The 25,648-nt window shown below is 38.4% G+C and overlaps 4 protein-coding genes across 7 annotated transcripts; 1 reads left to right on the forward strand and 3 right to left on the reverse strand.

Annotated features, from left to right (window-relative positions):
• Window positions 1-2,332: 2,332 nt before the first annotated feature.
• LOC130999880 (probable disease resistance protein At1g58602) lies at window positions 2,333-5,527 on the reverse strand. Of its 2 annotated transcripts, none has more exons than XM_057925567.1 (3): window positions 4,121-5,523; window positions 3,087-3,403; window positions 2,333-2,950 (listed from the first exon to the last, which is right to left on the reverse strand). In XM_057925567.1, exons 1-3 carry the CDS (start codon window positions 5,440-5,442, stop codon window positions 2,535-2,537), a joined length of 2,055 nt encoding a protein of 684 aa, XP_057781550.1. In that variant the 5' UTR covers window positions 5,443-5,523; the 3' UTR covers window positions 2,333-2,534. The 2 variants fall into 2 exon arrangements, with proteins under 2 accessions (XP_057781550.1, XP_057781552.1); XM_057925569.1 differs by having other exon boundaries at window positions 2,795-2,945; window positions 4,121-5,527.
• Window positions 5,528-6,132: 605 nt separating this feature from the next.
• On the forward strand, window positions 6,133-10,552 carry LOC130999881 (putative disease resistance RPP13-like protein 3). The gene is made up of 2 exons (XM_057925570.1): window positions 6,133-6,699; window positions 8,124-10,552. Exons 1-2 carry the CDS (start codon window positions 6,256-6,258, stop codon window positions 10,284-10,286), a joined length of 2,607 nt encoding a protein of 868 aa, XP_057781553.1. The 5' UTR covers window positions 6,133-6,255; the 3' UTR covers window positions 10,287-10,552.
• A 1,134-nt stretch (window positions 10,553-11,686) lies between these two features.
• Window positions 11,687-14,826, reverse strand: LOC130999882 (uncharacterized). 2 transcript variants are annotated; one of them, XM_057925572.1, is made up of 3 exons: window positions 14,064-14,826; window positions 12,044-13,217; window positions 11,687-11,972 (listed from the first exon to the last, which is right to left on the reverse strand). In XM_057925572.1, exons 1-3 carry the CDS (start codon window positions 14,808-14,810, stop codon window positions 11,890-11,892), a joined length of 2,004 nt encoding a protein of 667 aa, XP_057781555.1. In that variant the 5' UTR covers window positions 14,811-14,826; the 3' UTR covers window positions 11,687-11,889. The 2 variants fall into 2 exon arrangements, with proteins under 2 accessions (XP_057781555.1, XP_057781554.1); XM_057925571.1 differs by having other exon boundaries at window positions 11,687-13,217.
• A 6,921-nt stretch (window positions 14,827-21,747) lies between these two features.
• On the reverse strand, window positions 21,748-24,961 carry LOC130999883 (probable disease resistance protein At1g58602). 2 transcript variants are annotated; one of them, XM_057925573.1, is made up of 3 exons: window positions 23,536-24,961; window positions 22,502-22,818; window positions 21,748-22,365 (listed from the first exon to the last, which is right to left on the reverse strand). In XM_057925573.1, the coding sequence occupies exons 1-3, from the start codon at window positions 24,855-24,857 to the stop codon at window positions 21,950-21,952; spliced, it is 2,055 nt and encodes a 684-aa protein (XP_057781556.1). In that variant the 5' UTR covers window positions 24,858-24,961; the 3' UTR covers window positions 21,748-21,949. The 2 variants fall into 2 exon arrangements, with proteins under 2 accessions (XP_057781556.1, XP_057781557.1); XM_057925574.1 differs by having other exon boundaries at window positions 22,207-22,360.
• Between the last annotated feature and the right edge of the window lie 687 nt (window positions 24,962-25,648).

Below are 25,648 nucleotides of genomic sequence, written 5' to 3' on the forward strand. Positions count from 1 at the left end.
TAATAGTAGATATGTTAATATAAATAAATATAAAAAACAATACAAACATAATTAAAGATTTAATAAATTTAAAGCTTATCTGAAATATAATTTTTAAGATGATATAATTAATTATTCATCTATAAATTTATATTAAATTAATTTAAATTCTACTTTAAAAACAATACTTTTAAATTGAAGAGCTTTGAAATGAGCTAATATGATATAAAAACACTATAAAAATAAAATTAATACTCTAAAAGAAAAAATGAAAGATAAAACAACGTGACTTCAACATTAAAAAAAAAAGAGTGGAGAGTGGAGAGAGGAAAGAGGAGAGAGGAATAAATTAAAGATATTGTCATCAGTGGCGGATCCAGGAATTTTAAATTAGGGGTACGAAAAAATAATCTCATAAACACAAATGTAAAAGATACTTAATTTAATGTTAAAAATAATATGTTCTAAAACATCGTTCGAACAAAAAAATAAACTTGCTGGCTCTAATTCTTTTTTGTTTTTTGTTTTTGTTTTTTGCCAGCTATCTCTAATACACGTTTATTAAATTTTAGTTGGGTCGTTTGAGCCCAAAGCTCAAAGTAAGAATATTTACCTAAAGTTCTTAAGTCGGTTGGGATGTTGGGGGTACAAAACTAAAGCAAATAGTAACATTTAAACCCATAATTATGTATAATACTAGTATTAATTTTTTTTTTGGGGGTACAGCCGTACCCCCATCGCCCATCATTGGATCCGCCTCTGATTGTCATCATCTTTAATTTAATATTCATATTGAATATTTTTCACGATTCAAATTTGATGATTTTTAGAATATAATCAAAAGAAAAAAGACAAGTGAGAGAAAATTTGGTAAAAATCATATAATCAAGATAGTGAGAGAACGGTGTGAGATGAGAGAGTTAGGAGAGAGAAAGTGTGATAGAATAAGTGATAGAAGGAGTGAGAAAATCTAACGGTAAAAAGTTACCGTTAAAAACTGATGTTTCATATATATATATATATATTTGATACTATGAATCAGTTGTTTAATACTCTTTTTGGCATTTGTACTGGTTCGTTGCGCTTTATTTTATTTATTATTATTATTATTATTATTATTTTTTATATCGTTGTAATTGACAAGTACTTTTTTTCTTCATATATAATTTTTTCCGAAGGATTTCTTTTATGAGGTTTTAACGACGCTCGGCCCTGCCCTTTAAACATCTCCTTTTCTCTTCAAGGGTTGATAGATATCACACACTCACGCAATGCTTCAAGTGTTCACACCACTTGGAACCAGTGAATCATGCGTAGCTGTACAAACTCACCCACCATCTGTTTGTCAAAATGCCAAGCCCTGCCTTTTACTGCATTTGAAGAAAGTAATCAGACATGCAACGCCACTTAAATATATATCACAGAAAAACTCTTAGTTAGAAGATTCCATTAGGAATCAATGTACAAAAGAACTTGACGAATAAATCCTTTCGTGTATTGCACAGAAGGACATTAACTATGCTACATATGTGATGTAACCTTATGGTTTATTCACTAATGTTCTACTACAAGAATTGGGTACATAAACAACATAAAATAGACAACAGAGAACGTCATCGAAGATGCATGCAAGAAAGATACACTAAAAATAGAAACGTGCTGGGGCAGCTTATACATTATCATCCCCATGGAAGGATCAGAGTTAGGATTTTAAAAATAAGAAAAAAATAATAAAAAATACAACATATATAACATCTGTACTAATAAAAAAAAAGCCTAAGGCATCCTAAGGCACAACTTGTAGATTGCCTATTTTACCCCTATTACATATTTTATTTTAAGATTATTTTACATATGATATATTTATAAGAATATATTAATTCATTATATATTACACTTAATCTATGTGATATTTATCTATACGCGATATATATCTATAGCTATTGATAAGGCTTATAGATAAATATCAATTCAATAAATTACCTAATAAAATAACATTAATTACACGTACAACGTACGTTCTTTCTGCTAGTAATTATAAAAAGTCGCCCGCATCGGATGATCGCCAAGTCGGCCTCTATCTCTGATCAATGCATACCAGAGAAAGGGTGGAAATAAAAAATGGAGATCAAGTGGTAGTAGAATTTTTCCTTTCAAAATTGAACTTGTTTTCCCTTTTCTTCCGCGGTGAGCCTCTTCGGTTTAATCCCACCTTCTATAATAGATCTATGTATGGATGTAATAGTTATAAATAATTGATAACAATTTCGCTGTGAAAAATAGCCTTGATCCAGAAATTAAGAAGAGAAGCAGGAAGAAGATAAGGGAGAATTAGGAGAAAAGGGAGGCGAGGTGAGAGTGAGGATAATTCATATTACTTAGGGTTATCCTTCATGCACGTACACTAAATACCAAGGCCTACAAGGTGGGGACCAAGGCAAAAGCAACAAAATTACATAGCATAACAAATACTGAAATAAAGTAAAGATAGGTAGGGCACGTAGGATCCTCTCTTGCCTCCACGTGTCCTGAAGTAATACTTTCCTCCTGTTGACTCAGCCACTAGCTCGATACCTATTCTCCCCTTCCTTCACAAACTCTTCTACAATCTCCATTGTATCAACCAAGGGATTCCCCATATTTTCACCCATAGCCTGTAAATCATTCTCTCCGCCGGTGTCCCCGTCCACGTTCGTAACATCTTCGTTCTGAGCATTTTCGCCTTCGCTTTCGCGCATGAATTCCGGTGGCACACTCGGCCGTTCGACCTCAGGATTGTGAACTCGTCGCAGTGGATCGGGAACAGTTTTCAATCCGTCACATTCTCTGATGTCCCTTACTTCCAAACAAGGCAGTGATCCTTCCTCTTCTTCATAAACCTCAAGATTTTCAATCTTCCAAATCCGAAGAACTTTAAGCCGACGGAAACCTTTTCTAGAGCAATACATCGTGCTACACACCACAGACTGACCTAGATAAATTAACAGTATTAAATAAAAAAATTAAAGACCACATCACAGGGAACTCGAACTCAAAACCTTTGGCCTTAGACATTAATTAACCCCTTACCGCTTGGCCAACACACGCACACAATACCACAAACTAACCTAGAAGTCCAAGAATCACGAGATTCGGAAGCTTCCCCAGAACTTCAAACGGGTCTAAATCCAACTTCGAACCCGAGAGCGTGATATTAGTGAGACTAGTAGGGAGGTTCCGGAGGATGGTGCTGTGCACTTTCCCGAGCAAATACACCGATGAAAGTTTAGGGTTCCCTTCCAACGAAGTTAACTTCAGATCGGCAGCTTCATTATCCTCATCCCGTGATTTCAGCCTCAAAGACTCGAGAAGTTTCAGGTTCGAGATCCACTCCTTGATAGCCTCTAACTGTCTTGACATCTCATCTTCTTTTGATGCCCTCGACCTGCATGAGAGCTAATTGTTAAAACAGGATCGTAACTTTTACTCCCTCTGACTCACTCTAATAGGCTCACTTTTTTTGAAGATTAAAAAAACTTAGTTTTTAGGAAGAAAGTGGTGTGATCCACACTGATTAAGTACATTTTTTTTACTCAAAATAGAAAACAAGCCTATTATACTGGGACGTCCCAAAAAAGAAAACGAGCTTATTAGAGTAGGATGGATAGAGTAGTATTTTTCAGAAAGAGGGCTATATGTTACTCCCTCCGTCCGCCAAGATTATGTCACAATTACTATATCGGGCGTCCGCCAAGATTATGTCACTTTCCTTTTAAGGCAATGGTCCCACCATCCTCTTTAATATTTTATCCTTACTAACACCCTTTATTTACAAAAAACCCACCTCAAATTCAATCTCAACCACACATCTCATAAAGTGGTGGGTCCCTTTCTCCACTACATCAAAATCATCACCAATTTTATTAAAACTTGTGCCCAAGCAATTTGCCATAATCTTGGCGGACGGAGGGAGTACAAAATTTGAAAATGAGAACAATAGCTTCCATTTTTCACATTTACGTACACTCCTATTTCGGGCCGTGGTGAAAACTATAGTCTTCATTTTGATGTGTTAAATAGTAATGTAAATGTAAAAAATAGAAGCTATAGTCCTTATTTTTAATTTCTAAAAGTTACCGTCTTGTTTTAACAATTAGCTCACCTGCACGACAATGCCAGCTTCCGAATGTTGAGCAATTTATCTAGTCCTCCGACGACCGGGGTGTCCTCGTCCACGAAGGCCCCCCAGAGCGTCTGAAGGGCTGTTAGAGTGACCTGAGATGGCGGATCGGGAAACCTCGTGCGGTACGCCTCGCTCAGATACAAATGCCGCAGATACTGCATGCGCCATATCGATCGAGGAAGGAAACTTATGTATGTATGCTTCACGTCCAGCACATGGAGGTTGAACAATTTGTTGACGGAATCCGGGAGCTTCTCGAGGTATGTCAGCCTCAACCCGAGATACTTGATGGCGATGAGTTTGCCGAGCGCCTCGGTCAGCTTCGGCCGGAAAACCCGCTCGAGATCGAGCACCCTCAACCAGATGAAGCAGCCGGCCGAGATGCATCTGCGGAGGAAATCGCCGATATCCTCTCCCGGTTTGGTTCCTTCTTGAGAGTTGAACGACAAGAACGATATGACATCTCGATAATCCTGCACCGAGCTGGAAATCGTCGGGTTGCCGTGAATATGAATGAAGGAATCGCCGTTGGATTCCGCGGCTTCGTTGTGGTCGTCCACCAGCCGCAGAATCTTACCATTTCTGTCCTTGAGAAAATTAGACTTCTCAGCCTCCTGCAGCATAGCCTCCCGTCTACCGGCGTCGATCTTGCATACCTTCACTTTCCCGTTGCGTTTTCTGCTGGTGGGAAGCAGCACCCGCAGCGCTATGAGCTCGTTTAGATAATTCTCGGCAGTCTGCTCAACAAATTCCTCACCAACCAGACCCTCTGCAACCCACAACGCAATCAATCTCCTCGTGCGCACCAGAAATCCGGGAGGAAACAGTATGAGATAGCGCATACAGCGCCTCAAGTAAGAAGGAATGCTCTGCTCCTCCGCTGCTGCTGCTGCGAAGCCGGGCATTCGCGACTCGCGATGGAGCTGCCGGGACAGCTGAATTCTGTATCTGCTGATATCTTCATCGACACCGTGCAGCTGCTTGGAGATCCTCAAGATCTTGAGCTCGTAAATTAGAGCCTTGAAGGTGGCGGCATCCCTCTGTATCTCCCTCTTGGTGTGAATCTCTGTCAGGTCTTCTGCTTTGCGGATCACGTCTCTGATAATTGCAATCAACTCCTCGGTTTCTATGGAGAGCCCAGGCCCGGCTTCGATCCTTTCCAACTGGGGTATAAGCGTCTCCAATTCGTATTGGATTCGCCCTACTACATAGTGTCCTTGGGTCAGTTGTTTTATGTAGCCGCAAACTGAGTCTGAAAATTGTTCAATCAATACGGAGGAAACCACCACTGCATCCGCCATTGCTGAGTTACCTCAAGTTTTTCTTCCTTTCTCTCTCCCCTCTCTCTCTCTCTTGCCTGATAGGTAGGACTTGTTTCTTATTTTCTTATTGGTTGACCGAACAATTTTAAAATAACAAAAATATAAAAATTCAGGTTCATAAATAAATATATAGCTATTATAATATAGTTTTATTTTACAATATTTGGTTTAATATAATTTTGTAAATGATACTCTCCCATCCACAATAAATAGTTATTTTAGGAACATCCACAAAAATAATGGGACATCTCATTTTCACCATTCACAATACAATTCATTATCAATATTAACATTATTAGTTAAGTGTGACTATTTTTTCACTCACAATATACCAATCATTTTTATTAAAATTCGTGTCATCTCTTTCTAAGAATATTTTTTCTGTACTAAAAGAGTATAATATAGTTGTATGTTTATCTATTAGTACTATTACTATTTTCGTACGTCCACAAAAATTATAGTGTGGCTTGGGGGCACGTGTAAAACTTTGCAGGGTGAGTAGGTTTTCAATATGATCAAGATTTTCAATATTAATAAACTAGGTATTAATAAACTAATAGATGCATGACTTTTAACATACTACACACTTATGAAAGACTCTTAATCTAACAAAGCACTAAATATAGATTAGTATGCAAAAGTTAAAGAGGTAAATTATGTATAAATATGCATTTTTATAAGGAAAACCGCGGCATTTTGCGTCCACTACTTCTCTGAAACATCTATCTCTCAACACTGCAACCATTCTCCAAGATTCATCCATTCATCTCTCCAATCTAAATCCAACCCAAGATGGCCGACGAAAAGGCCGATCAGGCGGTCAGATTTTGGCTGCAAGACATGACGCGGGTGATATCGGGTTGTGAGGATGAAATTCATGGGGTGATAGAAGAGCTCACGAAGCTGATGGGTGAAGTCGAAATCGTGAAGCAGTTCCTTGATAAGGAGGCCAAGATGCTGCAGAAGGAGCAGCTGAGAGAAATGGATTTGAAGAGGCTTATGAAGAAGGTGCGGTATGATGTGGAAGACGCCATTGAATCTTCATCGACAACGATGGCCGGCGCCATGGCCAGGAGTAAATGCTTTCGCCGGTTCCTCATTAGAGGGCTTGGTCGCGCGCTCAAGACAAGGATTGGCTTCATTAAATCTCGTCGTTTACAGCCCATCACTCACAGAATCCGAGCATATAGATATATGGGAATCCGACAACCAGTATGCTCTGTAGAAACGAATCAGGTAAACTCGAATTTAGTTCATTTCATCGCATTTGCTTGCTTCGAATATCCATTACTTGTTATTTGATTTGAGTAACTATTATCCTTATTTTAGGGTAATCCAATCATTCAATTTGATATCCCTCAAAAGAAAGGGTATATCTTACTCAGTAAAAGTAATAGTTATTGTTACAATTCCATCGTTTTATTTTATTTCATTTTCTTTCTATTTCTCTACTTCAACCAAACGAGTACTTAAATTCTTTCATTCCACAGTTCTAGCAGAAAAAAATTGAGAGGTTCAAATTTTGGTAATAGCTTGAAACATATTTGTGCAGCTCTTGATAACCCAATCATGCATGCCAATTAGAAATGTAAAACACCAGATTTCCCTATTTTATTTTTTAATTGAAGATTTCAAGGATTAGAAAAAAATCTGCAGAGAATTAAGGAATTAAGGAGCAGATGAGAGTAGCAGAGAAAAAAATCTGCAGAAAACGTGTTGAAGTAGAAGACACGTGGTTGACACACAAAAGTAATTGATCAAAAAGTCAACAATATTATTTAAGAGTAAATATTGGTTGGGAAATAAAGGTGCAAGTTGAGAATACTCTTTAATTCAATCTATCTAATGATATTAATTTACCCTATTATGATAATATTTTTAATATTAAAAAGATATTGCATTCAATCTATCTAATGATAATAAGTTTGTCTATTTCGTGTTTAAATTTTGTTAATCATTAGTTTATATTTATATATTATTGTGAAAATATTTTTTGTATGTTTGAAAAAATATTATCAACAGTCTGTTTGGACATTAATAAAGCAATTAATTAACCTCGTCTTTTATATACGTCTTTTGCCCCAACAAACTCATTTATTTTTTCTTTCAATTTTGATTGGGTTTTTTCCCAGTGAAAGTATTTTACGTTTAATTATACCTAAGTAAAAAAGTGAAATGTGTTTAGAAAACAATAAGTTAATTAAGTCCCTGCACTTTTCTTCTAGCGCCACGGGTGAAAGTTTATTGAGGGTGTTTGGCTAAGCTTATTTTAAAGAGCCTATAAGATCTTTCAAGTTGTCAAAATGTTTAGATAATTGAACTTATAAGTTATAGAGAGAAGTTTTAATTAGTGAGAGAAAATCTTTATTAGAGTGAGAAAATTGAAGAAAAATAAAATTAGAATGATATATAACGAAAATAAAAAAACATAAAAATGAAATTAGAATGATATATAACTCAAATATTATTAGTTAGCCTTTTACTAACTAAAGTGGTTATTTAAAGCTATTAACACTTTATTTTTTGGGGAGTTTATAAACTCTTAGAACTTATTTTTACAGCTTATAAACTCTTAATTTTGACAAACACTTTGAAGGAGCTTATAAGCTCACTAAACACTCTCTTAGTTTACAACAATAAGCATTTTCATTCTTCTACAGGTTCCTCCACAGAAGCTGAACGAGGCACCAGAGAAGTTTGTTGGTCTCGAAGATGAGACAGAGAATTTAATCAGCTCTCTCATGGAAGAAACGGAGGAAGTCGGTGTCATCGCTATCACGGGCATGGCCGGCATAGGGAAGACGACGCTGGCGTCCAAGATCTTTCATGACAACAGAATCATGAAGGAATTCCCCACTCGGATTTGGCTTGACGAAAAATCTAGAGAATTCCGCATCTATGATTCCTCAAATGAGATTATCAACGATGCTGTTTCTCCAATCGACATACTCAAATTCATAGCCCAACTTCAGGGGAGGAGAAGACATTTAATAGTTTTGGATGATATTTGGGATCCTGGGTTCTTGAACAGTGTCGTCAAAAATATGTTACCGCAGATGGGCAAAGTCTTGATAACCAGCTGCAGCAAATGCATCACTAAGAAGCCTCACCTGCTGCGTTTCCTGAATGAGAAGGAGAGTTGGGATTTACTCCAGCTGGAAGTATTCGGGGAGCTCGACGCGTGCCCTGAGACGTTGAAGTCTACCGGGCAGCGTATAGCCCAGAACTGTGATGGATTGCCACTTGCGATAGTAGCAGTTGGAAACAGTCTAGTGGCCGCGTCTTCGACAAAAGCAGCCGAGGATTTCACCAAGATGTGGTGGGAGGCCGTGTCCGAGAACATGAGACTGTATGTTGCGTACCAGAAAGATGTTTTCGAACGTCTAGAGTCGAGTTACGTTAATCTGCCACAAGATATGCAGGAATGTTTCCTTTATTTGGGAGTGTTCCCCGAAGATCACGAGATCCCTGTTCGGACATTGACTCGTCTGTGGATTGCTGAAGGATTCGTACCTGATGAGCGGGGAACGATCCTCGGAAAATCTGCGGGGCAGAATTTGGATGAAGCTGATGAGAGTGCGGAGGAAACTGCGGATAAGTATTTGGATGATCTTATCGACAGAAACTTGGTCATGGTTGTGAAAACGTATCCCAACGGCCAAATCAGAACATGCCGTCTTCATAAGCTGATATATGGGTTCTGCAAATTCAAAGCTTCTGAGCAAGAGATCATCGAAATCAATGGAGATCGTCCAGCTTCTCTCACGTTAAACTCTCGTCGTCTCTGTGTCTACTCCGATCTCTCCAAGTTCCTCGCTAGCAGGCCAAAGGGACGACGCGTGCGTTCCATTCTATATTTCAAGGAGAAAGAGGAAAAGGAAGAGGAAGTTGTCCTGCATGGTAAAGACAGTTCCAGAATCCATGAGTGCTTCAAGTTGCTCAGGGTTCTGGATTGCAGGCACGCCAAATTCACTACATTTCCCAAAAGCTTGAGCAAACTTATCCATTTGAGGTACATCTCTGTATCTTGTGACGAGGTTCGCGTCATACCTGAAGCAGTCTCTTCGCTGCGATACCTAGAAACTCTGGTGGTGCATACAAAGTCAGCTTCTGTTCAACTCAAGGCTAACATATGGAGTATGTATCAGCTGCGGCATTTGGTGACAAAGGCAGCCATTGTTCTTGCCGTACGAGGAAAAGGCGAAGCGGGCAAGAATCTTCAGACTCTGAGTAGACTGGCACCCAGATGTTGCACGGAGGATGTGTTCACACGGACCCCTAACCTAAAGAGGTTGGGGGTTCGAGGGAACTTAGCCGATCATTCAGAAGCCGAGTCCTTTAAAAAATTGGAGCGTCTTGAAAAGCTGAAGCTGATAAATGAAGGCGCAGAAGAGATTCGGTTGGATCTACACTGTTTCCCTCCGAATCTCAAGAGCCTCACACTGTCAAGTACATACTTGAAATGGGAGTGTATGTCTACATTGGGAAAGATTGAAAGCCTTGAGATACTCAAGTTGAAAGACAATGCATTCGTGGGAGGATCCTGGAGTTGTACAAAAGCCGATGGCTTTGGTCGTCTTGGATTCCTTCTGATTCGAATCACAGATTTAGTGTCTTGGGAGGCCTCAGATGATTCGTTTCCTAGTCTAAAGTGTCTCGTGCTTAAGGAGTGTGCAGAGCTCTGCAAAATTCCATTGACTCTGGCGAAAAGCCTCGACACATTGGATGTAGGGAGCGTATCCGGATCTGCAGGCGAGTATGCCGGGGAAATCAAGCAAGAAATAGCGAGGAGGCAAGAGAAAAACAAAAGGAAAGTTATCTGAATTCAAACCTTTGCATTGATTTAGCCGTTAAGCGTGAATGTGAATTAGTTTGTTTTTCTTTTCTACTTGCCGAGCACTCTTTTTCCTCCTCTTGTGTTATTCGTCACTAGGATTTCACCGGGAAGGTTTTTTGATGAGGCTCGGTTCTTGAGTTTGATCTGTTACATTTGAAAGTGTTGTAAATATGTTAGAACTTTTCATTACTTCAAAATTGTATATATTGTGTTCAAACCGACTCGTAATAGAATTTTTAGCATTGAACAATACTTTATTTTGCATGCAATTCATAAATTCACATTCAATCAAAATTATGATAAATTTTACAATGACTATGTTAAAAATTGATTAACTATACAATGACTATTCTTTTGATGGTTTCTATAAAATGGAAGATAGGTTTTTAATTACACAAATTCTCCTGTCAGATGCATGCATGTATAGGTGAAACGGGTAAGTTCGGGCCGGGGCTGGGGAACCGGTCTGGGCGGATCTGATTTAGCCTAGTGAGGTTGTGTTTACATCATCTTCACAACATCTCGTTGTTTCTATATTAGAGAATCAGATTCTCTATTTCAGATTACTATAATTAATTTGAGAGATTAGTGAGTGAGTGATCCTTTTCATATATATATTATATTGCTTACTCGATTATGCTTAGAGGGTGTTTGGCTAAGCTTATTTCAAAGAGCTTATAAGCTCTTGGAGCTTATAAGATGTTTCAAGAGCTTATAAGATGTAATTTTTAAGAGCTTATAAGTTGTCAAAGTGTTTGAATAATTGAGCTTATAAGCTCGAGAGAGAATTTTTTTTGGTAGAGAGAGAAAATATTTTTTTAGAGAGAGAAAATCGAAGAAAAATAAACTTGAATGATATATGATGAAAATAATAAATTATAGTTAAAAAATATTTGTAAAAAGATTGTTGCATACGAGATTATAAAAAAATAAGTTGGGGTAGAGGAACTTATTTTTTGGGGAGCTTATAAGCTGTTTAGGAGCTTATTTTGCCAAACACTTTGAATGAGCTTATAAGCTCCTAAACAGGTTATAAGCTGTTTTGATAAGCTTATAAGCTCAGCCAAACACCCTCTTAGTCGTCCGGTGCATAGAGTTAGGATTGATTGTATCTGTATTTGGTTCTTTTGGTAGTTCACAAATAAATCCTTGAATTCTTTCACCTTGACATATACTTTTAGAAAATTCACATTGCCATTTCAAATCCTCTATTGTCTTTTAACGTGACATCTCATATTGCATTCATGGATAATTGATGTGTGACAGTACTAAAGGTATAGGGTTTATGTAAGAAAAACATACACAATCTTAAAAACTTTAGGATTGTCACATGTCATGTATTTATGTATGCAATAGATAATGTCACACAAATTGCAATTAAATGCGTCGTCTTAACTAGTATTTTACTGTTTGCACATTATTGGCAATATTGTTCAGACCATATCATATTACCACCCAACAACACTTCGAAATTCAACAAATGGAAAACATGATCATTGAACTACAATAGCATGATTTATTTGGGAAACAACTGGAGCAATGCCAAGACAGTAATCGTAAATGCAAATTCTCACCATTTTAATTTTCATTCACTCGTGTTGATGATCATTCGACTTGCACTCATCTAGTGTTTCTCTCTCTAGTTCAACTCCAGTTTGGCTCTGATATAGCCCTGCGCAATTTGGAATTGATCTGTCATACCAAAGTGAGCCATCAAGAGCCAAACATGAGTGAGGAGCTCACCTCCTTGGCTTAGCTTCTCGGCATGATCACTCCATCTGCATTGCACTGCCGCAAATGTCAGTATATCAAGCCACACTTGTGTGATATTCTCCCATCTTATGTCGTCTTCTATCTTACTCAAAGCATTGGCAAGTCTTTGAGCATCGAAAAAGAGCGACTTGCTTCTGTCCCCTTTCACCTCAGACGGTTTGAACTCAACATCCACTTTGGATAACATAGTGAACACCTTCTCCCTGCTCAACACCTCCTCGTACTTCATGAACTCAACAGCCTCAGCACACGTGTCTTGGGAACGTATTTGTCCTATCCCACCCGGAAGCATAAAAGGATACATGATCAACAAGTGCACCATGTATTCGGACAGCAACTTGCATATCTCCACCTTCTCTCGCAACTCTGTCGTACCAACTGTGGTGTGATGAGAACAGATATCTGTAGCCATGTGCCACACAAGAAGACTCTGATCGAACTCAACCTCATCATTCTCATTGAAACATTCCATTTCTTTATCAATGAGAACCTTGTCCTCCCAGTAACTTTTCAACTTCTTCTTATCACCATCTTTTGATCTTTCCTTCAACTCATCAAAAACCCGTTTCTTTAAGCAGTCTGGGACAGGCTTGTTCGTCCCAAATAAGTACTTCTCGAGAAATTGAGTCAAATTCACCTGCCATTCATCCAACGTCTCTACGACAGGATGCAACTTCTTAGGATACCAACGGGCTTCAGGGCGCTTTGGCATATATTTAAGACAATGATTCAAGACGTTGTATTGTCCCATAGAATTCGCCCACCTCTTTCTCCCCGGCACAATCCCAAGGTATTGAAGTAGTGATAAGAACATACAGTCCCTTGCCAACAAGATCTTCATTCTATCCGACACGAAAAGTGTCAAAACTGCATACAGTTCGAGAAAAACAGCACCCACTAACAAGATATAAGTGATAATCACCTCCGTTTGGGGATAGACCTTTTCCCTGATTACGTGGAAGGTTACGAGGGCGACGACGGTCGACGAGCAGCTGAAGATTCGGAGAGCGACCCCAGCTGGCGAGAAGAGAAAGGACGATTTTGTATAGAACAAGTCGAATACCAATCCCAGTTCAATCTCAACTATGCTGAAAGCATCCTTCCATTCCAACCTTTTAAAGAAATCAACGCTGATTTTTCTGTCCTGAAAATAGTGTTGTATACATGAATCAGATCATTTTACTCTATTCGTATCACAACATTTTGTAGGTTTGGAGCATCCCACGTCCCACAAAATCATGTACATTTATATTTTTGTACAGTGTCTCACCACAATCCTTTACTTTTTATCTCTATTTTTTATAAAGTGAGACCATTTTTCTACTAACAATACAATTTTATCTGACATTTCTTAAAACTCGTAACACCTACAAATATTCGTGTTTTTGTGAGACGGAGGAGTATAATTTTTTTATTTGATATAAAAATAAAATTATGATGTTCAATTCTTATACTCCCTCTATCCCGCCCAAGATGCTACATATTCATTTTTGGGTCGTTCCAACGAAGATGCTACATTTCTATATTTGGCAAAAATAAGGAATCTTAAACACTTAATTAACACCAATTAAGTATTTCTTAATTTATTACATTCTCTCTCCTACTTTATCACTTTATTACATTCTCTCTCCTACTTTATCACTTTATTATTAGACACTTAAAACATTAATCTACAACTCCTTAAATCCATTTACAAGAATTTTATTTAAGCATAAATGCTTAAATCACTTTATCTATAATCACTTTATTAGTCTTGGCCGGGACGAAGGGAGTAATATGTAAGCATAAATATATATATTTATATTTATATTATAGTATAATGTATTTACTAGTTAGTGTATTAAGTATTTGAATATTATTATTTAGAATATATTAAAAAAGGAATTGCTATTGTTTAAAATATATTGAAAAAAGAATTTGAATGTTCGATTCATTTACAACACTATCTTTTTTCTTTTCTTGAGCATTGCATAATAGTTTACGAACCTACCTGAAAGGTGAGAATCAAGTCCGCGAAAAGCTTCTTGAATGTTCCGAAGAAAGAATACGCCTTGTTCAAGAGGAAAGTCTCGTCAGCGCCTGCTTCATCCGGATAAATCGGAGACGAGGAGAAGATTTGGTCGACGGCTTTCCCAAGAGAGACTCTGTAGCCTTCCTTTTCCTTCGAAACCTTTTCGTCCATGAATTTAGGATAGTTGGGCCCCGGATCCGGCTGCGACACCAGCGAGCCGCGGTAGCGGTCCTTGCTCGACGAGAAGAGCACCCAGCTCCTCTCCCCGTACTTAACAACACCGGCCACGAAAATCAGCATCCACAAGAAATTCAAGTGCGCGCGCGTGAAAGACCGGTAGAAGACGTAGACGGCCACGGAGGCCTGCACGAGCAGCCCGAGGAAATGGCGGAGCCAGAGCTCGTTGTCGGCCATGGCGTAGGCGGTGATGGTGTCCGGGCCGCCGAGGTGCATCAGGAGGAATGGCGCCCACAGCGCGGTTATTGTGTAGAGGTTTTTAGAGTCTCCTTTGGCGTGGGAGAGGACGCCGAGGGCGAGGGTGCCGACGGAGTCGGCGGAGAGGTAGGAGAGCCAGATGATTGCGGCGACCCATTTTTTTTTTGTGTATTTTCTCCGGCTTCCGACGGCGACGAGGACGACTTGGAGGAAAAGGCTGACGAGAACCAGCGCCCGGAGTTCTAGAATCTTCCATTTGTTGTGCTCTTTGGTTGGGGCATCCGCGTCCATGAATTTGTTGAGCTCGATTAATAGGCCCTGAAGTTAGCCTATTTCCTTGGAATGATAGCCTTGGTGCTCCTAGTCTGAGACTTTGAGTATGGCTAAGCACCGTCTTGTCTCCAATATCGATGTCGATTTCTCCGATCTGAGGAATCTCCACTCGGTTTGGTTTGACTGCCTTGGCTACCTCCTTGAATATTTCTGGAATATCAATGAACTCTTTTCCCAGAAATAATTCTGTGTGATGGGAATTTGATAAGGCATACGAGACTTGATAAGTCAGTGAGTATGGCCTATTCCCGTCTGTCATAAGCTCCTTCTTTTTGTAGTCCTGATAGAGGGTCAGGGCTCGGCTGAAGGATGAATCCTGTAGATTATAAGCGATCTGTGGATAGAACTCGGTTATAATCCTCTTGGCATAGAGATTGCCTGAAAAGGCTCCCAGAACTGATGCTCTAGTATCTCTGATTCTTTTGTCGCAAAGTGCGACATCAATTGGTTGGTCTGTCCCTGGGGAGAGGGATGATTTGATTACCAACTGAATTGCTCCAATATGAATCCATTTCATCGTGCTTGCGACTTCTGGCTTCATTTTCTTAAGATCCTGCCTAATATCTTCAGCAGGAACCAGCTGGATCTCCACCTGATTACTTGTAGTCTCCATTGGGAAGTGCCATTTCTCGGTTTGTGACGCCAAAATAGACATGATGCTTCCTCTTGGATGGAATCAAGCTATTAAAAACTCGATTCAATCTCCCGTTGGAAAACCCTTGGTATGTTTGTACCTCTTCGGTTTCCCTATTGAGTTTCTTTACGAGCTTTTTCACCACTTCTTCCTGTGGAATCAGAAAATGGCTAGTGAATCCATTCTGATCCTCCTTCTGGATGTGGTGAACTTCGTGCTCCTCTTTAGTCTGACTCGTCTCCGGTTGATCCATAGGTCATCTCCGAATCTTCAGAACTAAAGACTTCTTCTTGTTCATATATACTCTCGTCAGAGGATATATCTTCGAACTGATACACGGGTATCAATTTCTGGTAGAAGATAGCGTCTTCGATATCCGGTGTGGATTCGAATCTTCTTATCTCCCTTTTCTCGTTGTCTGGGCAATTGGTCGAAATATGCCCTTTTGCTCCGCATGTCCAGCAGTTGCAATCTTTGAAGCTTTCATTTGCTTTGGTCTGGGTGCGCCTGAAAGTCTTCTTCGCCGGGATTCTCTTTTGATTTGAGAATCGGTTTCTTGATGGTCCGCTCCGTTGGCCTGACTTGTAAGGGCGTGCCTTCTGTCTGGTCCACATAGTTCTTGGCTTCCAAGAACTTCTTCTGGACTTTCTTTCATAGGGTTGATACCTATGTTTCTTTCGGCTCCTCCTTTGATACAGCAACTCGGCACCAATCTCTGTTGGAAGATCAATGTTGTCGCACATCAATGGGGATTTCTTGTTGAGTCTTCTCAATTTCTTGAGATTCCTTAAGTCCGCCGCCTTCTGGCACCATTCGGACAGCTTCTTGTGTACATAGGACATCCTTCTTGAGGCACTATCAAGAGGATATTCTCCCGGTGAAACATATTCGTTGATGAGCATCTCCCTCCATGGACTTGGAAACTTTGTGAAAAAGAGGTCCTTGGCGGTTTGAGCATCAACTACCCCCATATGAACATATAGGGTATAAAGACGTAGAAATTCATCAAGAGCTTTTGGCTCTAGCACCATTAATCTTAGATTGTAGAGTGCCTGATGATATTTCTTGCGCTTCTCCTCTGCAGATCCCTCGAAAAAACCCATTCCCAAGAAATGGATCTTAATCTGTTTAGTAGCCTCCTTAATGATATCATAAGGTTTTGTGCTAGTGAACAGTTCTTCCCTTGCTGAGATGTCAATTTTATCCCAGTATTGTTTTGCCATTCCTGCCAGACTTGCTTCGAAGATTTTGGCAAACTCCTTTTTATCGTACTCTATTGTGGTGACTACGATGTTCAATGATGAAGCCCACTCGTCGATCAGATCCTCCCAATCTTTGAAACTGGCTTCGTCGATATTGAGAATCAATCCATAGGGATGGATTGGTTCGAGTGTGGCCTTTCCTACAGGAGTATCCCGCATCTGTGGCCTGCGTCTTTTGGTTCGTTGGAAGTGGCTTGCATCATCTGAAGCCCCACCCCTTTTTGACGAACTTTCTTTTTGGTGCTCGGGTTTGGGCACCTCATCTCCTTGGTTCATCTTTAGATCAACCATGTTGAGATTAGCAAAGGATTCTGCTAACTCCTGTAGATCATCTAATCCGATTCTGTCAAGGCTATTCATGATATTTGCCTTTCATGATTCGGATTATATCCTTTGGCTGCAACTCCTTGGGTGCTGCATCAAATATAGGGGGATTCGTCGGGTCGTTGGACCATTGCTTCCGAATTTTTCCGGAACATGGTTTTCGCCTCTCGATCTCCTTCATTCTTTTCTGGATATCACACAAGAGGGTTAATATTTCCTCTTATTTGAGTGATATTCTGCTCAGCTCCATCGGTAGATCGTACAGCTTGACGCCATAATATTCCACCGTCTTTTGGATCTCCCGCAAATTGACGTTGTCGGAAGAGCTTGGCTCGATCTTTTGGTAGCCTGGAAAAGCTACACTCGCCTTGTCTTTTGGTTCCATCAGTTGTGTGACTGATGTGCCTCGTCTCTGGTTCTTTCAATCGCCGTTCTTATTCCGACGATTCCCATGAGAGTCTCATGGTAAGATTGAATACCCGTGATGATATCACGAATAATTTCCGCATCTTCTCCCCGTCGAATGTTTGTTACGAGGGCTCGATTATTCCAGTTGAGATCGTCAATAAGACGAGTAGTTTCTCTCTCCAAATCTTGAAGAAATTTCCTGTAAACAATACATCTCGGACATTCGTCCGGATCCATACTTTCTAATGGAGTCTCCTCCCACATAGGTTAATTATGAAATAAAATATAAAAAATATAATTCCTCAATTATAACCCGCTCTGATACCATTTTAAGGATCGCGGGGATGCATTTGTTATAATTAGGGTAATTTGAAAAGAAAGTATGAAAAGTGGGGTTGTTGTGTTATTTATTTTGTGATGGGGTCAATTTCAGAGTTTCAAGAAAACCAGGGGTATGATTTTAAATAGTCAAGAATCAAACCATGGGCAATTTGGACACATATCAAAGTATTTGATATAATTTGGATTTTTAGAAGTTCATGGGAAAAATGGATTTTGAGCATAGTTGGTGATATTCTAGGCAATTATCCCTGAAAATTATTAATAGATTTGTCGTAGAACAAATTAAATTTTGCATTGACGGTAATAGTTGAAAATTATTTCACATAATTATTTATTGCAAATTCTTGTGTGCTCCATGGAGCACCGTGTTCCATAATACTAACACTTGCATTAAATAACACTAACACTAATACTATCTTGAAATGACACTAACACTATTTTGTTTTACAAATGACACTGTCATGTTATAGTGTTAGTGTCATTTCGCGACAGTGTTATTTATATAACATGATAGTGTCATTTGTAAAACAGAATAGTGTTAGTGTCATTTCGCGACAGTGTTATTTATATAACATGATAGTGTCATTTGTAAAACAGAATAGTGTTAGTATCATTTTAAGATAGTGTTAATGTTAGTGTAATTTGTAAAACAAAATAGTGTTAGTGTCATTTCAAGATAGTGTTAGTGTTAGTGTCATTTAATGCAATAGTGTCATTTATAAAACAAAATAGTGTTAGTGTCATTTCAAAATAGTGTTAGTGTTAGTGTCATTTAATTCAAGTGTTAGTGACATTCAGCATGGTGCTCCATGGAGCACACAAGAATGCCTCATTATTTATTAATATTGAATGGTATATATAGTGTTTATTCAGATTCGTTTGGTAGGTATGTTAGGATATGAAAGAATCGTTTAAGTCAAGATATATATTATAGATAAAAGAATATTGATGTCGTATATATATTTGTGCTTAGTAGTTAATAAATGAAATGTAGATACCATGAATTAGTTATTTGATACTCTAAATTAAAATCTAGATTAAATAAATAAATGGCAATTTTATTCATATACATATAAGTAGGCAAACTCACATACAATGCTTTTTATCATTGTGATCGACGAGTACTCATTTTCCTCATGAACTAGTACGCTCTCTCGTGCGATGCACGGGCTACGATTACACTAAAGCATCAATATAACTTAATTAATAACCGTCATTTAATATACTCCCTCCGTCCCACGAATCTTGAATCACTTTTCTTATATGTGCCAAGTAATTTGAATAAATATGACAATATTTATCTTTATATGTATTTAAATTTTAATTTGTGTTGCTTTATTACAAATATTTTTTTTATCAATCGATTAGTGGAAAAACAGGGGTTGAACATGATATAATTGTCATTCAATTTCAAATAATATACATGATCTTTTTAAATTTAAATAGACGTGCTACTATAAAATTAAGCAGTTCAATTTTTTTTTTTTAAATAGGATCAATATTGATTCCCCAATTAATAATTTTTCAATGAGCCATTTTGATGCTTAATATACAGTAAATGTAAATCTAATATATTTAATTAGAAATAGTAATAGTAATAGTAGATATGTTAATATAAATAAATATAAAAAACAATACAAACATAATTAAAGATTTAATAAATTTAAAGCTTATCTGAAATATAATTTTTAAGATGATATAATTAATTATTCATCTATAAATTTATATTAAATTAATTTAAATTCTACTTTAAAAACAATACTTTTAAATTGAAGAGCTTTGAAATGAGCTAATATGATATAAAAACACTATAAAAATAAAATTAATACTCTAAAAGAAAAAATGAAAGATAAAACAACGTGACTTCAACATTAAAAAAAAAAGAGTGGAGAGTGGAGAGAGGAAAGAGGAGAGAGGAATAAATTAAAGATATTGTCATCAGTGGCGGATCCAGGAATTTTAAATTAGGGGTACGAAAAAATAATCTCATAAACACAAATGTAAAAGATACTTAATTTAATGTTAAAAATAATATGTTCTAAAACATCGTTCGAACAAAAAAATAAACTTGCTGGCTCTAATTCTTTTTTGTTTTTTGTTTTTGTTTTTTGCCAGCTATCTCTAATACACGTTTATTAAATTTTAGTTGGGTCGTTTGAGCCCAAAGCTCAAAGTAAGAATATTTACCTAAAGTTCTTAAGTCGGTTGGGATGTTGGGGGTACAAAACTAAAGCAAATAGTAACATTTAAACCCATAATTATGTATAATACTAGTATTAATTTTTTTTTTGGGGGTACAGCCGTACCCCCATCGCCCATCATTGGATCCGCCTCTGATTGTCATCATCTTTAATTTAATATTCATATTGAATATTTTTCACGATTCAAATTTGATGATTTTTAGAATATAATCAAAAGAAAAAAGACAAGTGAGAGAAAATTTGGTAAAAATCATATAATCAAGATAGTGAGAGAACGGTGTGAGATGAGAGAGTTAGGAGAGAGAAAGTGTGATAGAATAAGTGATAGAAGGAGTGAGAAAATCTAACGGTAAAAAGTTACCGTTAAAAACTGATGTTTCATATATATATATATATTTGATACTATGAATCAGTTGTTTAATACTCTTTTTGGCATTTGTACTGGTTCGTTGCGCTTTATTTTATTTATTATTATTATTATTATTATTATTTTTTATATCGTTGTAATTGACAAGTACTTTTTTTCTTCATATATAATTTTTTCCGAAGGATTTCTTTTATGAGGTTTTAACGACGCTCGGCCCTGCCCTTTAAACATCTCCTTTTCTCTTCAAGGGTTGATAGATATCACACACTCACGCAATGCTTCAAGTGTTCACACCACTTGGAACCAGTGAATCATGCGTAGCTGTACAAACTCACCCACCATCTGTTTGTCAAAATGCCAAGCCCTGCCTTTTACTGCATTTGAAGAAAGTAATCAGACATGCAACGCCACTTAAATATATATCACAGAAAAACTCTTAGTTAGAAGATTCCATTAGGAATCAATGTACAAAAGAACTTGACGAATAAATCCTTTCGTGTATTGCACAGAAGGACATTAACTATGCTACATATGTGATGTAACCTTATGGTTTATTCACTAATGTTCTACTACAAGAATTGGGTACATAAACAACATAAAATAGACAACAGAGAACGTCATCGAAGATGCATGCAAGAAAGATACACTAAAAATAGAAACGTGCTGGGGCAGCTTATACATTATCATCCCCATGGAAGGATCAGAGTTAGGATTTTAAAAATAAGAAAAAAATAATAAAAAATACAACATATATAACATCTGTACTAATAAAAAAAAAGCCTAAGGCATCCTAAGGCACAACTTGTAGATTGCCTATTTTACCCCTATTACATATTTTATTTTAAGATTATTTTACATATGATATATTTATAAGAATATATTAATTCATTATATATTACACTTAATCTATGTGATATTTATCTATACGCGATATATATCTATAGCTATTGATAAGGCTTATAGATAAATATCAATTCAATAAATTACCTAATAAAATAACATTAATTACACGTACAACGTACGTTCTTTCTGCTAGTAATTATAAAAAGTCGCCCGCATCGGATGATCGCCAAGTCGGCCTCTATCTCTGATCAATGCATACCAGAGAAAGGGTGGAAATAAAAAATGGAGATCAAGTGGTAGTAGAATTTTTCCTTTCAAAATTGAACTTGTTTTCCCTTTTCTTCCGCGGTGAGCCTCTTCGGTTTAATCCCACCTTCTATAATAGATCTATGTATGGATGTAATAGTTATAAATAATTGATAACAATTTCGCTGTGAAAAATAGCCTTGATCCAGAAATTAAGAAGAGAAGCAGGAAGAAGATAAGGGAGAATTAGGAGAAAAGGGAGGCGAGGTGAGAGTGAGGATAATTCATATTACTTAGGGTTATCCTTCATGCACGTACACTAAATACCAAGGCCTACAAGGTGGGGACCAAGGCAAAAGCAACAAAATTACATAGCATAACAAATACTGAAATAAAGTAAAGATAGGTAGGGCACGTAGGATCCTCTCTTGCCTCCACGTGTCCTGAAGTAATACTTTCCTCCTGTTGACTCAGCCACTAGCTCGATACCTATTCTCCCCTTCCTTCACAAACTCTTCTACAATCTCCATTGTATCAACCAAGGGATTCCCCATATTTTCACCCATAGCCTGTAAATCATTCTCTCCGCCGGTGTCCCCGTCCACGTTCGTAACATCTTCGTTCTGAGCATTTTCGCCTTCGCTTTCGCGCATGAATTCCGGTGGCACACTCGGCCGTTCGACCTCAGGATTGTGAACTCGTCGCAGTGGATCGGGAACAGTTTTCAATCCGTCACATTCTCTGATGTCCCTTACTTCCAAACAAGGCAGTGATCCTTCCTCTTCTTCATAAACCTCAAGATTTTCAATCTTCCAAATCCGAAGAACTTTAAGCCGACGGAAACCTTTTCTAGAGCAATACATCGTGCTACACACCACAGACTGACCTAGATAAATTAACAGTATTAAATAAAAAAATTAAAGACCACATCACAGGGAACTCGAACTCAAAACCTTTGGCCTTAGACATTAATTAACCCCTTACCGCTTGGCCAACACACGCACACAATACCACAAACTAACCTAGAAGTCCAAGAATCACGAGATTCGGAAGCTTCCCCAGAACTTCAAACGGGTCTAAATCCAACTTCGAACCCGAGAGCGTGATATTAGTGAGACTAGTAGGGAGGTTCCGGAGGATGGTGCTGTGCACTTTCCCGAGCAAATACACCGATGAAAGTTTAGGGTTCCCTTCCAACGAAGTTAACTTCAGATCGGCAGCTTCATTATCCTCATCCCGTGATTTCAGCCTCAAAGACTCGAGAAGTTTCAGGTTCGAGATCCACTCCTTGATAGCCTCTAACTGTCTTGACATCTCATCTTCTTTTGATGCCCTCGACCTGCATGAGAGCTAATTGTTAAAACAGGATCGTAACTTTTACTCCCTCTGACTCACTCTAATAGGCTCACTTTTTTTGAAGATTAAAAAAACTTAGTTTTTAGGAAGAAAGTGGTGTGATCCACACTGATTAAGTACATTTTTTTTACTCAAAATAGAAAACAAGCCTATTATACTGGGACGTCCCAAAAAAGAAAACGAGCTTATTAGAGTAGGATGGATAGAGTAGTATTTTTCAGAAAGAGGGCTATATGTTACTCCCTCCGTCCGCCAAGATTATGTCACAATTACTATATCGGGCGTCCGCCAAGATTATGTCACTTTCCTTTTAAGGCAATGGTCCCACCATCCTCTTTAATATTTTATCCTTACTAACACCCTTTATTTACAAAAAACCCACCTCAAATTCAATCTCAACCACACATCTCATAAAGTGGTGGGTCCCTTTCTCCACTACATCAAAATCATCACCAATTTTATTAAAACTTGTGCCCAAGCAATTTGCCATAATCTTGGCGGACGGAGGGAGTACAAAATTTGAAAATGAGAACAATAGCTTCCATTTTTCACATTTACGTACACTCCTATTTCGGGCCGTGGTGAAAACTATAGTCTTCATTTTGATGTGTTAAATAGTAATGTAAATGTAAAAAATAGAAGCTATAGTCCTTATTTTTAATTTCTAAAAGTTACCGTCTTGTTTTAACAATTAGCTCACCTGCACGACAATGCCAGCTTCCGAATGTTGAGCAATTTATCTAGTCCTCCGACGACCGGGGTGTCCTCGTCCACGAAGGCCCCCCAGAGCGTCTGAAGGGCTGTTAGAGTGACCTGAGATGGCGGATCGGGAAACCTCGTGCGGTACGCCTCGCTCAGATACAAATGCCGCAGATACTGCATGCGCCATATCGATCGAGGAAGGAAACTTATGTATGTATGCTTCACGTCCAGCACATGGAGGTTGAACAATTTGTTGACGGAATCCGGGAGCTTCTCGAGGTATGTCAGCCTCAACCCGAGATACTTGATGGCGATGAGTTTGCCGAGCGCCTCGGTCAGCTTCGGCCGGAAAACCCGCTCGAGATCGAGCACCCTCAACCAGATGAAGCAGCCGGCCGAGATGCATCTGCGGAGGAAATCGCCGATATCCTCTCCCGGTTTGGTTCCTTCTTGAGAGTTGAACGACAAGAACGATATGACATCTCGATAATCCTGCACCGAGCTGGAAATCGTCGGGTTGCCGTGAATATGAATGAAGGAATCGCCGTTGGATTCCGCGGCTTCGTTGTGGTCGTCCACCAGCCGCAGAATCTTACCATTTCTGTCCTTGAGAAAATTAGACTTCTCAGCCTCCTGCAGCATAGCCTCCCGTCTACCGGCGTCGATCTTGCATACCTTCACTTTCCCGTTGCGTTTTCTGCTGGTGGGAAGCAGCACCCGCAGCGCTATGAGCTCGTTTAGATAATTCTCGGCAGTCTGCTCAACAAATTCCTCACCAACCAGACCCTCTGCAACCCACAACGCAATCAATCTCCTCGTGCGCACCAGAAATCCGGGAGGAAACAGTATGAGATAGCGCATACAGCGCCTCAAGTAAGAAGGAATACTCTGCTCCTCCGCTGCTGCTGCTGCCAAGCCGGGCACTAGCAACTCGCGACGGAGCTGCTCGGACAGCTGATTTCTGTATCTGCTGATATCTTCATTGACGCCGTGCAGCTGCTTGGAGATCCTCAAGATCTTGAGCTCGTAAATTGGAGCCTTGAAGGTGGCGGCATCCCTCTGTATCTCCCTCTTGGTGTGAGTCTCTGTCAGGTCTTCTGCTTTGCGGATCACGTCTCTGATAGTTGCAATCAACTCCTCGGTTTCTATGGAGAGCCCAGGCTCGGCTTCGATCCTTTCCAACTGGGGTATAAGCGTCTCCAATTCGTATCGGATTCGCGTTACTACATAGTGTCCTTGGGTCAGTTGGTTTATGTAGCCGCAAACTGAGTCTGAAAACTGTTCAATCAATACGGAGGAAACCACCGCTGCATCCGCCATTGCTGAGTTACCTCAAGTTTTTCTTCCTTTCTCTCTCCCCTCTCTCTCTCTCTCTTACCTGATAGGTAAGGACTTGTTTCTTATTTTCTTTTTGGTTGACCGAACAATTTTAAAATAACAAAAATATAAAAAAATTCAGGTTCACAAATAATATATAGCTATTATAATATATTTTTATTTTAAAATATTTAGTTTAATATAATTTTGTAAATGATATTCTACCGTCCACAATAAGTAGTTATTTTAGGAACATCCACAAAAATAATGGGACATCTCATTTTCTCCATTCACAATACAATTCATTATCATTATTAACATTATTTTTTAAGTGTGATCATTTTTCCACTCACAATATACCAATCATTTTTATTAAAATTCGTGTCATCTCTTTCTAAGAATATTTTTTCTGTACGAAAAGAGTATAATATAGTTGTATGTTTATCTATTAGTACTATTATTACCTTCGTACGTCCACAAAAATTATAGTGTGGCTTGGGGGCACGTATAAAACTTTGCAGGGTGAGTAGGTTTTCAATATGATCAAATCTAGAAAATGAATTTTCTAACATCTAAGCATGGCATACATAAAATTAATTTTTGGTTCACCTTATTAAACATTAATTCAACTCTAAAGCTTATATATGAGTTCGATAATGGCGAAGATAAAATTCATATTTTTTTCTTTTCTTATATTCCCCCGTCCCGCGAATCTTGAGTCAATTCTTTTTGGCACGAGAATCAAGAAAATAGTATTTAATGTGTTAAGTGTGGTAGGTGAAAAAGTAAAAAGG

Source organism: Salvia miltiorrhiza, chromosome 8 (assembly GCF_028751815.1).
Source record: "Salvia miltiorrhiza cultivar Shanhuang (shh) chromosome 8, IMPLAD_Smil_shh, whole genome shotgun sequence".
NCBI classification, from domain to species: domain Eukaryota; kingdom Viridiplantae; phylum Streptophyta; class Magnoliopsida; order Lamiales; family Lamiaceae; genus Salvia; species Salvia miltiorrhiza.